The sequence below is a fragment of the Gigantopelta aegis genome, chromosome 9 (genome assembly GCF_016097555.1).
Source record: "Gigantopelta aegis isolate Gae_Host chromosome 9, Gae_host_genome, whole genome shotgun sequence".
In the NCBI taxonomy this organism is placed as follows: domain Eukaryota; kingdom Metazoa; phylum Mollusca; class Gastropoda; order Neomphalida; family Peltospiridae; genus Gigantopelta; species Gigantopelta aegis.
Genome location: NC_054707.1, coordinates 3,171,972 through 3,186,406, shown reverse-complemented (window position 1 = coordinate 3,186,406; position 14,435 = coordinate 3,171,972). Strand labels below are relative to the sequence as shown.

The window sequence follows — 14,435 nt, the reverse complement described above, 5'->3', positions numbered from 1 at the left end:
AAAAAAGGACAATTTCGTATTACAAACATTTGAAGTTAAAACCTCGTTTATCGATGGAACTATTTTTCGTCACTGGCAAGTGGTTTCGTTACTGAATTTTGTGTACTTATATGTATATTTGACTCTGCTTACCAGGTTGAAAGTCAACTGCAGGTGGAACTTGTGAAAAGCATTAAAGAAAAATACACAGACCCAGCTACCAAAGAGTCATGGGATAAGGCTCAGAAGGAGGTAATCTTGTGTGCTTAGATCATTGTTTCAGTTGTCATCTGCTTCAATTGGTCATGTCCATAATATTACTAATAGATTTTTGATGACAGTTGATGCATCCACTCAACAAGTATTATGAAGTCTGGATTAATCTGTAAGTTTTTTATTATCATATTAATTTTGAACCAGATTGGTACACTGCTTGAATTTGAGTGTTAAAATCAACTTTAAAAGCACTTGAATTGCATATTCTTGCTGATAAATATTTAAATTTTCCATGCTTAGAATTATTGTGTCTCATAATTTCAGAATATGTCAACAAGTATTGTAATTTGTATTGAATAGGTACTGCCATTTTACCACAGCCATTGGAAATTGTTGAATATGCTTTTATTAAAAGCATATCGAGAGGCAGTTATGCACTACATAGTATGAATAAATAAAGAATAACTGGTTACTGTCGTAAGATATCGGTTTTATCCTGCAAAGTTAGAATGACATTTGACCCAAGTAGGACAAAGCCAATATTTTAAAGCCGCATGCCCTAGTTCCATACAGCGAAAATAAATTATAATTTTGGTTAATCTACAAACCTGTAACACACTTAGATCACGTTTTTATAAAATGGAGTGAAAAAGCAGGTTTTATATTGATAAATACCATGGGAATCCCCATGTCCCAATTGCTTGAAATCATTTTGAAAGTTAGTATTCTGATGTCACCAGTAGATGATACTTGAATCAGAATAAGACGACACTGACCATGTTGACTATACTACAGTGTTTGAAATAATAAATTTTATATATTTTGTATAAACCGCAATTAGCCTACATTTGCTATTCGGAACCGGGTACTAGTGCCTAACCTATTGTTATTAGCAATTAGATGCACCGTTTGTTATTGGTGGTGGGTGGTGGGTGGTAGTGGTGGTGGTGGTGGTGGTGGTGGTAGCAGTAGTAGTAGTAGTAGTAGTTGTCGTCGATGTCGTCAGGGGTGGAGAGGCACTTCCCCTTCCCAGGACGAAAGTGTAAAAAAAAAATGTCCTACTCTATTTAAAGAAAGGTAACAATATAGCTTGTGTCCCCCCACCCCGACCCCCCAAGGTTGTATCCCCTCTCCAGATATCGTACGACTTTGTAACGTTTTGTATTGAGATACTTACTTGTCTAAACTTTATTGTTAATGAAAATGTTCACGAACTGTGAAGAAAAACCTCACAAATGAACAACAACGGTCACGTGGTATACCGTCTGTGACATTGAAATGGGAATATCCCCTCTAAAAATAGATTAGACCTTGTCTGCTCAACGTTTTCTTCTCAGAGGCATGTGCTTCAGGTGAATGGAAATGTATATTCTAAATAATAAACGGTAAGTAAAGTGCAATTTTATTTGTGAAAAAATGGGTTTAATAGCGAAAAACAACGGCGTAATGGTTTACAACTAGGGTGTGTCCCTTTAAGACAGTAACCAGTTATTTTATTGATACTGTTGATAATAAAATGAACTATTTTATTTGACAACTTTAGCAGAAGATAGAAAGTCCACATGTATTGATTGCCTTCTTACTTAGAATATTTAAACACCAAAACAAAATACTCCTTATTCAAATATACTAAATACTGTGTTATATTAAAGCTATTATTATTACATTTTAACACTGCACTGTTTGTTTACATTGTAAGGCTAAAGTAAACATTCCTTTACTGATCATAACTAGGATAAAATAGTTCCATCCCAAAAAGCTATATATATATATATATATATATATATATATATACACAGTCAGACCTCGTTACAACGACCACATTCATTACTGGGTTACTTTGTCATTTTATCGAAATTGTCGTTATATCGATTTATTAATCATCAGCTATTGGGTGTCAATAGTAGCAAGTGATTATTTATATGCACCATCTCACAGACAGGATAACACATACAAAGGCATTTAATATACCAATCGTGGTACACTGGCTCGAAATGAGGAATAGCCAAATGGTCCCACCGACAGAGATGGATCACAGACCATCATTAAATCCTAAGTATATTATTATTAATCCAAGCGCATTTACAGTCAATCTAATCGATTGGTACAAAATCGTTTACAAAATGTCATAAAACTAGTAGACTTGATTGTTTGAAGTTAATCCTATAATTGAAGGACTAAAGGCTTATGTTGAAAAGCAATACAAGTCTACATAGTTAGCCGACATCGGAAACTCAGACATCATGTGACACTGTCGGTCCGCGGCGAGATCAAGGATGCCAAATGGCTGTGTGTACTACCAACGAACTACGGAATCTGTGATTATGTAATGTTGTTGTAAAGAGGTGTGTTTAAATGTTGAGTGCATGTTTGTTCCTGATTTTCTCTGTCGGTGTCTAAAGGTGTGAATTCCATTGTAATGAACAGAATAACATTGGTGTTCCTTCCCAACAATTTGTGGTCGGATGGTGTAAATGTCGTAGTAACGATGGTCATTGTTGCGAGGTCTGACTGTGTAAATATATATATATATATATATATATATATATATATATATATGTGTGTGTGTGTGTGTGTGTGTGTATATATATATGTGTATATATATATATATATATATATATATATATATATATAGATAGATAGATAGATAGATATATATAGATATATATAGTGATTTTAGGATCAAAATGCAAATCTGCCACAATGTCAATAAAGTTTCTTGAACATAATTTTCAAATAATTCTAGATTAGGCCAGGGACAAATGTGTGTTTAATCATGAAGCCTGATGCAAAAAAAAACTTTTCAAAACATGACAGATATTTAGCTCTTTACCATATTATAATGTTGTTGTTTTTTTCAGCTGAAATGTTGTGGCTATGAAGGACCAAATGATTACAACAACAGCGTTTGGCAGAAGGAGAATACTCCTGTGAGTACCTAGCAGCTTATATAACGTTTAGACTGCCCGATGAACTATTGACAAAAGTCATGGTTTGCTATCCTTTATTTTCAATAAATCAATTTCAGCTACATTCATTACAATTGGTCCCATTGGTCCAGCTGTAGCAACAGGAGTTTTTTAATTTCACGACAAATGTAAAAGTTACGATGTCAGGGAATGTCATATGGAATGGAAAATTGTTTTACGTACACATTCAGAGCAAGCTGTTGTAGCGCACGCCTGTCCTGGGCACAAATACGGACCTCAGCTGGTTCTTCCGTCCAGGAGGGAATGTCATATCTGATGATGTAATTTTATATTGGTATTTTTATTTTATTGAGCATTATTGTTTATGGACCAAAAATAATTCAACATAAAATATGAAAATTTAACGGTATGGTTATGTTTTAAATTTAATTATAATGATTGTTATTTGTTTATGTTCATCTGGTTGTGAACAAAACAAAAAACATCCGCAAACTTATGTAAGAACAGCTTCACCAGTTCACACAGTTTTCAGATGATTTTCATGTTCATACCCCGATGAACGTAAAAGAAATAATAGACGGTCCTTAATTAAAAATATTAAGAATAATGAAACTTGTTGAAACTAGCCACCGACGATGTCAAGTAAAATGGGGTATTTGGTTTACATAGGTTCCGTTCTGCACCGGGGGCGGGACCTAGCCCAGTGGTAAAGCACTTTCTTGATGTGTGGTCGGTCTGAGATCGATTCCCGTCGGTGGGCCTATTGGGCTATTTCTTGTTCCAACCAGTGCTCCACAACTGGTGTAAAAAAAAAAAGGCAATGGTATGTGTTATCCTGTCTGTGGGATGATGCATATAAAAGATCCCTTGCTGCTAATCGAAAAGAGTAGCCCATGAAGTGGCAACAGCGGGTTTCCTCTCTCAACATCTGTGTGGTCCTTAATAATATGTCCGACGCCATATAACCATAAATAAAATGTGTTGAGTGTGCGTCGTTCAATAAAACATTTCCTTCCATTCTGTACCAATATTTAAAACTGGTCCAGGAAAAACGTCCAGTTTTTGAGGGGTCTGGTATTGAGGGGTTTCACCATATATATTTTTAATTTTAATATTTTTTATTGAACAAGGATAGAAAATCTGTATGTGCCATTATACCTTTTATGTTAGTTGTAATGATTCTTTAAGCTTTGTTTTAATATTTGTAATAAGAATAAATGCTAGCTAAACTGTATGTGTCATCATATCTTTTGTGTTATATTTAAAAAAATTTTTTAATACATTTGGTGATTTATGTTTTTGCAGAAGAAGATTCCTAAATCTTGCTGTGTTTTGGATGCTCAAGAAAAAATAACTAATGAGGCAGATTGTCAGAGCATGACTGCGGATTTCCATGATACAGTATGTATTATTTATATTTATAAAACATCACTGTCGTTTACAGAATGGTACAACATAGCCCAGTGGTAAAGTGCAGTCGGACTTGGAATCGATCCTCATCGATGGGCCCATTGGATTATTTCTCTCTCTAGCCAGTGCCCTATAACTGGTATATCAAAGGCCATGGTATGTGCTTTTCTGTCTGATGGATGGTGCATATAAAATATCTCTTGCTACTAATGAAAAAAAATGTAGCAGGTTTTCTCTCTTTTATTATATGTCAAAATTACCAACTGCCGATGATTAATAAATCAGTGTGCTCAAGTGGTGTCATTACAGTGTTGTCTTACAGCTTTGTTACATGAGGGAAATGTGTTTCCCAGTGCATATCTGCCAGGTCAGCATTGAATAAATCTCATATCACATTACAGAAAGAGATCAATATCATAATGGCCCTTTACGAGTCATATGGATCAATACTGGTTATGAGTGTTGGACATAAAATGGATGTATCCCTTTAAAAGCAGTAACTATATGAAAGTTTCTGCATTAAATCAATACTTGAACATCTGGATTCCATTTTCACCATTTTCAGTATTTGTGATAAAATCACAATGAAAACTCAGTAATACCAACTGACAAGTTTTTTAATGACAAGAAAATAAACTTGACGAAAATATATATATTTCTTTTTTGCAGAAATATGCAATTCAAGCACTGTTCATGATGTATTTTTCAAATTCAAGCTTTTCATTATGACCACAAAAATTAAAACACTTTTCAAATCTGTATATGAACCTTGGTAACTGGTGAACTGGCCTTACTGACGTGGTGGTTAAGCCATTGACTTTAAGACTGGCCAGTATGTACACCAACTTCTCTATTACTAACCCACTGTCTTGGACAGCTAGCCCAGAAAGCTGAATTGTGGGTCCAGGACAATGCATGAACCTTAATATAATGGATATAAGCACAAAAATAATATTTGAATCAATAAATGCCAGTGGCTGGTGTTTAATCTACAAGGAATTGGTGGTTTATTACAGGGCTGCAAAGAGTCTCTGAAAAGCTGGATCAACAGTAAGAGCATTATTCTCATCGGAATTGGCTGTGGAATGGCTGGGCTACAGGTACAATTTCACATTTATATTTCCAGAGATTGTTAGTATTCATATAACCCTTCACACTGAAAGGAGATTATTCAAATAAGTTGTTATTATTGTTAAAAATGAAATAGATTTACAGGGCTTCTAGAAATTGTACAAAATTCACTAGCCATGGGATCAGTGATTTAAAAAATTTACTAGCCACAATTGAAAATTTACTAGCCCTACTTTACTTAATATCATTTTACTAATAGTAATAATCAGATGTTACCTAAAGATGGAGATAGTGATTAAAAACACTAAGATTGGGGGGTGGGGTTGGAGGCAGGATATTCATATTTACAAAATAGACTTAAATGCATTTAACAACTTTTTTTCACTAGCCACGGGCATGGCAATAGTAGTTATTTACTAGCTCAACATTGAATATCACTAGCCATGGGAGTGGGGCTACCATAATCTAGAAGTAGTAGTTATTTACTAGCTCAATATTGAATATCACTATCCATGGGAGTGGGGCTACCATAATCTAGAAGCCCTGTATTTACTAGCTCAACATTGAATATCACTAGCCATGGGAGTGGGGCTAACATAATCTTGAAGCCCTGGATGTACATAAATCCTCAGATTATTGTCAGGAGGAAATACATTTTAATGGTTTCTAGTGATGCCATGACCTGTCCCTGTATATTGGCATTATAATAATAATTGCATAATGTGTTTTGGGATTCTTGCCCAGTAATACGACGACACATAAACATCAATATTTAAGTCATGATTTACAACTGCAACATCTCATTGACATAAATTAAATGACCATGTGTAAGGCTTTTGGCATTGTTTTTTAAAATATACTATGTAATATTAATTAAATAGATGAATGATAATTTTGTCATTAGTTCTGCAACTGATATGTCCGTTTCGCATATTGCCTCTCCATCAGTTGGGGTGGGTGATAACATAGCCCAATGGTAAAGTGCTTGCCTGAAGTACAATTGATTCCTGTCGGTGGGCCCATTGGGTATTTCTTGTTCCAGCCAGTATTCCACAAGTGGTTTAACAAAGGCCATGACATGCACTGTCCTGACTGGAATGGTGCATACAAAAGAAATATGCAACTAACAAAACAAAAAATGCCCATGGAATGACGTCAGTGGATTTCTTTTCATTAACTGTGTTGTCCTTGGCCATATATCTGGTGCCATATAACTGGAAATAAAAATGTGTTGAATACATTGTGAAATAAAAACATTTCTTTGTTTCGTTTTGACATGTGTTGGTGCTGTGCAATTTTGAAAATAGCTCTTATGATCTGTAACTTGCAATTAACTTCTTTTTCAGATATTTGGACTCCTATTTGCAATTTTCTTGTGCCGGAAAGTTGACAAAGAAGAGTAATACAGGATCTTAATAGGAAGCGAACAACCACAACAACATATGAAGAAGAAACAAGCCCAACACTTTTTAATATGTCCTGAATTGACACTACTATTTGTCTTTTAAATTAATCTGTTACAACTAGAGCTGTCAGTTAATGCTTGTGCAGTATTTCATTTATTACTTACAGAAATACACATATATTTAAATATCATATATATGGCAGTAAATGAATGCTAAAATTATAGTAGTTTGAAAATCCTAGCTTAGTCTAAATTGTCCCCTCTAAAATGTGGTGACTGTCGCTGAACATTGTAAAACGTGCGTCATTCCAAAGCATTTTGGTTGATAGATAATTGGAGATCATATTGTGGCTCCAGGTTTTTGCGAAAAGGTGACGTGTTGACAGACTACATAACACAATCATGAATCATTCAATCACTGAAGTTGGTGTAATACCAGGTCATAGCTGTTGATAGTAAAACTGAGAATGTTTTTAATTGTTACATCATTTTTTAAAAACCCAGTTTTTGTTAATGTATATCAGAGTGGTGAAGGTATCTATACAAGACAGGAAACACGAAGAGCTAAATACATATTTAAAAATACTGGAATTAAGATTTTCCCTAATTTCTTATACATTTCCACTCTTTATTATTCATGCCTTAGTACTTAAGCGAGTTAGTTGGTCTACGTGAATATGACAGTATATTGAATTCATGTTCTAGAATTGTCCAACTTTGATAAGCACCAACAACAAAACAAATTCAAACAAATATATATATATATATATGAGATTTTATATTTAACATTTTGTTAATATCAGAATTATTTTATTCCCCCATTCAAGATAATGATTGCCTTTGTTTTCTTCGAACCAGACATTTTGTTATTGTGTTTGATAGTAACTTTTGAATGTCATTGGATTGACTTGGCAAATCACAGGGTTTACAATTTTGTATACAAAAGGCAAATCGGGCAGGCTGCAAAATGACCGGGTTCGCATCGCAAAAAGCGATGCAAAATCTTGCGATCGCGATGCAATATTGTAACAATGACTAGCAGTTTGCGATGCATGTTTTTTGTAACCAAATTGATCTTTGAATTGAGATCGCGGGAGAAGAACGCACTTAGGGGTGTCGATTTTCCGTGATCGCAGCCAAGGTACATGTAACTGATTCGCCAATGATAAACATTTGTAACATTTATCTCAGTGTACAACCTTTTCGCGTGTGTTAGTATTTCAAATAGAAAATACTGTCGGAATACGCGGAGGATGTTTGACGTTTTAACAACAGTGACGTAACGTACTAGTTTCTACGTCATCGTGGTAACCTAATTTGCAAGCAGCTATGATATTGTACACTGAACTTGTAGCCTACCGTGCACGTAAATATATTATGTTCACGAATTAAATATACCGCGAACATGCTGATAGCTCCGCGAATTTAATTACGCGTTAACTTATTTCCGATTTAGCTTTGAATAATGCCTATAGATACAAAACACATAGCGCATTGCATGCACTTTATTTTTATCGTCAAATTACCTGCCACATGGTTTTATACTACAAGTGACACTTGGTGCTATGCATGATCTGCGTTCAGCGATAGCCAGTAGTCAAAATGTCTGATAATTATTTTGACCGGTTTTCGAAGTGGTCGTTCGGTTTAACTTGTTGCGTAAAAAACCGTGTGACAAACATTAGCGACAAACGACTGGCTGAACTCACGTCTGGTATCTCGTGACTACAAGATTTCAGTTTGTTGTTTTTACACTGATTATTCTTATATTCGATACATACTTGTGGCTTTCGTTATTTGTATACCTAAATGCAACCTATGAATACTACTAATAAATAGTATTTGGTGTAGTTTGTGATTTTTCAAGTTTTCTTCATCATGTATTATCATGCGGACAAGACATACATGCGGACAAGACTAACGGCACACGGACCGCATGGCGAGAATGTCTCGAGTATAATTATATCGTACGTGAAACTGTCATTGAAAGGAGTTCAGTTGATATTGGTCGTTTTTATTTTATTATTGGCAAAAACTATCGTGAAAATGTAAAATGAAAGCTTGATCGCGAATTATTTTAGCCGCGAAAATGTTTGCGTATACATACGGTATTATCGACTAATTAACAGCTTGGCGTTTTTAATTTCGAATTGCCTCGACAAATAATGTTCCGGTAAAATACGTATATATATCGTTTAAGAATTGTCAATTTTCATAACAAAAATGAACACCGAATACGTCGGAATGATCAGCCAAATGAGGAATTTTTCTCGGGCTTCAATCGCACTTTGGATCAGACATACAAATCAACTCAGGAAAGACTAAAAAATCACTTTGAACAAGTTAGATGACCAAGCTGCTTAGCATAACCATTGACAAATATTATTCAGAAATATGTTGTACTATAAAAATTAAACCCTGACATTTCTATGCTATTTTCTATATAGCCAAAAAACCCAAAGTGAGATTCTCTGGGTGTGTGGAGGGGGGAGGCAACTGCCCTCCTTGACCTCCGGAGGATACGGCCTTGTAAACAAGTGACAGTGATGACCCTTCACATGTACTGTTCTGTACTTGTTTTATTTTGGGGTAAGCAACCCACAATACAGATACATGTATAAGAAATATGCAATTTTATTGAAAAGAATGTGTTTTATTCATGTTTACTCATTTTATTAAAGCGCTAATCAAATTCCAATAGTTGCTAATCAATTCTCCATCCAGTAGGAAAAACTGCTAATCAAAATTTTAAAAACAAATTGCACCCTGTCGGGTAATTTTTGGAAACTGGTATAGGTGTCCATGGTTTATACTTGATATCGGTACATTATCATAGCTGTTTTAAGGTTTCCTTTTTTAGTACATAACTGTTACTTATTTCTTCTTTATTATACAAATTTTAAAATAATAAGTTGTAATGATTTTGTATCTTGATAAATATATTAAAGCTAATCAACAAATTTCACTTCCCCCCCCCCCCCCCCCCCCCCCCAAAAAAAAAAAGAGGCTGAAACAAATTTGATCACATGTGAACCAATTAAACTAAATTACTTGTGAAATGTGTTTGACATCTTGGATTTACTAACAGATTGAAGATCCCAAAACGGCTATTGTTGTAAAGAATCTGATAGGAACCTTCAAGGTATTTTGGTCCTAAGAATAATTTAATATTTTTTCCAAATTCTGTTTTTTTATATTGGAGATTTTCTCGTGAATGCGTTTGGATTGTATTGCCCTGAATGTTTTTCATATTTTCTAGTTCTGGACAACTTGTGACTGTTTACTGTGCACTTAGGTGTGAACCATATTGGTAACTGTTGATGTTTAATTGGTCAATATTTGTCAGCTTTGGCTACTTTACTAATTATAACATGTATTCATTTGTTTGGTAAATATTTCAAATGCATAGTGAAATGCTTTTATCTGTAACAAAAGCCCCTTTTATTCTTACAGAATTCAGGATTATTTTTCATCTTCAGATATTTTAGACTACATATAATGCTTGCATATAAATGTATCTGTTAATGGCATGGGTTTTTCGTTTTCACACAATTATTTATAGATCTGTGTTGCAATATTTTGATACAGATCTCTTAGCAATCTTTGGCAGAGAGTTCTTTTTTTTATTCTTTTTTTTTATTTGAGTAAAAATGGCCATGACAGCTTTTTAAATTTTAGGTTAGAACGTTTTATCCTTTTAAGTTATTTTCATTACTGATTTTGTCGATTTTTTATAACTTTGCAATTCAACATTTTGTAACAGTATTGCACTCATTTCAGAGGCAAATCTTTTTCATTTTCTAAAGTGTTAAAGTACTAACACATATTTCTAAAAACACGTAAGACAAGACATATTTTATTACTAGTATGATAGAAGTTTACTATTGTATTTATGGGATCTGTATTATAGATACAGAGTTTGTGGTTTATAACAGTAAGCAGTTATCATTTGTGGTGTAATTCACAGTGAAGCCTTTATGAATTATAAAGTATTTACATGAAAGGGATTTGCCTATGAAGACCATTTGGTCAGTCATCACAAGCTGTTTTACTAGTCATTTGTTTTTGTTTTGCTCATTTGCATATTTGTAAATATTATACATTGATCATCATTTTGTCATCTTTTTACAGCTACTGTAAACTGGCAAACCACAATATACATGTAGTTAAGAAATCCTTATTAATAATAGCTTTACAAGATTATGTTAACTTACAAAAATAATATGAGCAGCATCTTCATGCCCAGGTGTGATATTACGGTTGAAAGGGCCCTAAGCAGATTATTCAGTCCTTAGTCATATGAAGTCAGTAAACACATACAAGTTCAGAAAAGAAGATTTTAAGATGGTAATACTATGTTGAAAACAAACCAAAAAACCAAAACAGTTTCATCCTAAACAACATTTGTTAAAATTTGGTTTGTCATGGGTGAATTGCCCGATTTATGCTTCCCTAATGTCTTCGCTGCCCATTTTGTCCACAGTATAAATGTATATTAATGTTCTTTGTTCAACTAATCATGGAAATGTGAAACTAGGAGCCAATTTCACAAAACATCTAAGTTTATGTTTACAGTAACAGCTGTGGTACGTGTTCATCATGTTTTGGAATCTAATTCATGTAAAATATTACGCTATTATGAAAGACAGATCACAGTAAAGAAAAAAACAATGATTTACATATATTTAGAAGTTTATTATTTGTACTGTTCTTACAGAATTTGTTTTCCAATCAGAGGTTTATGTTTACATGAAAAACTAGGCTTACGATGTTTTCTTTGAAAGTGGTCCCTAACTCTGAAATTAATTTAATCACTAATTACTATTGTTTTGTCAAAAACAAGGGGAAAAAAGACCAGTTTTAAATATATGAAGTTTTATTCATCATATTTCTCATTGATGTGATTACATGTAAATGTTGTATTTATAGAAATATAATCTGTATAAAATTGTGACTTTTTCAAATAGAAATGATGTCTTAACTGTTAATTGTTGGTAGCTATCACTGCATTTTACATTTATCACACAATTGTTTAAACACAAGACATACATGTATTTGCTTATTGGTAGTGGCTGTTATTGGGGGTTTTGTAGTTTTTTTGCTCATTAAATTTTGAAAATATTACATACTGGTTAATGGCATGAGAAAAATAGAGGTTATAAAAATTATATTATTTAAATAACGGAATACAGCAGGTGGACAGGGTTTTGTTTTCTTCAAATAAACATTTTTGTTGCACTTAAGAACTATAAGAGAAATAGGTTCATAACATGGCAATGCCAATACAGAGAAACTGATTTCATTGTAATATTTATCTTTTCTCATATGTATCTGATTTAAAAACTTTTTTTTTTTTGTTAATGTGCTTACATTTTAGTAGATATATCTTTTTAAAATAAATTATTTATTATAATTGTTTATTTTTTAATTATTAAGTTTATTTATTTTTTGTTTGAGCCCTTAGAAAACACTGACTAAGAGAGATTTGAAGTAAAGTGCCTTAATTCTGTTACTAATTCACACTAAACTGGTCTACTTGACCAGATGAATGCGTAACCTGTTTGAGGCCATTTGTAGATCGGTGTACTGGCATTTGCTAGAGACATTTTACTTTTACAATTATGAATAACAAATTTAGATTATTTTTTTAAGAGCATTGAAGATGGAAGGGAAGTTTATGAACCAGTAAGATTTTTCCCAGTTGAATTAATACCAGTGTTTAAAAACAATCAATTTAATTTTTCCAAGCTTCCTATTCTTGATAAGTCTGCTGTTTGTGTGTTAAGTCATTAATTGTATTTAATCTTACATCTAAAAGTCGGTGACAATGTAATTACTGTAGAATTTCTATATAATTTATTGCAATGTGTAACTTACATGTATGTATAAGAAATTACCACATTTTGAAGTGGTAGAAATTAACCTCAAGCAGCCTCAGCTTCCTATATACCTGGGTACTTCCTATAAACATAGGTACTTCCTATATACATGTACATGGGTACTTCCTATAAACATAGGTACTTCCCATATATACATGATACATGGGTACTTCCTATAAACATTGGATACTTCCTATAAACGTGGGTACTTGCTATATATGTGGGTACTTCCTATATACATGTACATGGGTACTTCCTATAAACATTGGTACTTCCCATATATACATGTACATGGGTACTTCCTATAAACATTGGTACTTCCCATATATACATGTACATGGGTACTTCCTATAAACATTGGTACTTCCTATATACATGTACATGGGTACTTCCTATAAACATTGGTACTTCCTATATACATGTACATGGGTACTTCCTATAAACCTTCCCATAAACATGTACATGGGTACTTCCTATAAACATGGGCACTTCCAATAAATATATGGGTACTTGTATATACATGGGTACTTCCTATAAACATTGGTACTTCCTATATACATGTACATGGGTACTTCCTATAAACATTGGTACTTCCCATATATACATGTACATGGGTACTTCCTATAAACATTGGTACTTCCCATATATACATGTACATGGGTACTTCCTATAAACATTGGTACTTCCTATAAACATTGGTACTTCCTATATACATGTACATGGGTACTTCCTATAAACATTGGTACTTCCTATATACATGTACATGGGTACTTCCTATAAACATTGGTACTTCCTATATACATGTACATGGGTACTTCCTATAAACATTGGTACTTCCCATATATACATGGGTACTTCCTATGGGTACTTCCTATAAACATTGGTACTTCCTATATACATGTACATGGGTACTTCCTATAAACATTGGTACTTCCTATATACATGTACATGGGTACTTCCAATAAATATGGGTACTTGCTATATACATGGGTACTTCCTATATATGTGGGTACTTCCTATATACATGGATACTTCCTATAAACATTGGTACTTCCTATATACATGTACATGGGTACTTCCTATAAACATTGGTACTTCCCATATATACATGATACATGGGTACTTCCTATAAATGTGGATACTTCCTATAAACGTGGGTACTTGCTATATATGTGGGTACTTCCTATATACATGGATACTTCCTATAAATGTGGGTACTTCCTATAAATGTGGGTACTTCATATAAACGTGGGCACTTCCAATAAATATATGGGTACTTGCTATATACATGGGTACTTCCTATATATGTGGGTACTTCCTATATACATGGATACTTCCTATAAATGTGGGTACTTCCTATAAACGTGGGCACTTACTATAAACATGTGGGTACTTCCAATAAATATGTGGGTACTTCCTATATACATGGGTACTTCCTATAAACATGGGTACTTCCTATAAACATGTACCTTGTGTGCATGTAGTCCAGAATATAACATTTTCATAATGATAATGTGATCGAACGTGATTTACTCCCCAGTCCTA

The 14,435-nt window shown here is 33.6% G+C and overlaps 1 protein-coding gene across 1 annotated transcript in view; it reads left to right on the top strand.

Moving 5' to 3' along the window:
- LOC121381437 (CD9 antigen-like) overlaps window positions 1-13,078 on the top strand; it is a 29,945-nt gene extending 16,867 nt beyond the window's left edge. The window contains exons 5-9 of the mRNA XM_041510751.1: window positions 136-231; window positions 3,057-3,125; window positions 4,431-4,526; window positions 5,552-5,635; window positions 6,953-13,078. Of these exons, the coding sequence (XP_041366685.1) occupies window positions 136-231; window positions 3,057-3,125; window positions 4,431-4,526; window positions 5,552-5,635; window positions 6,953-7,009 (402 nt within the window). The 3' untranslated portion in view covers window positions 7,010-13,078. The remainder of the gene's footprint in view (window positions 1-135; window positions 232-3,056; window positions 3,126-4,430; window positions 4,527-5,551; window positions 5,636-6,952) is intronic.
- The last annotated feature ends 1,357 nt before the right edge of the window (window positions 13,079-14,435 follow it).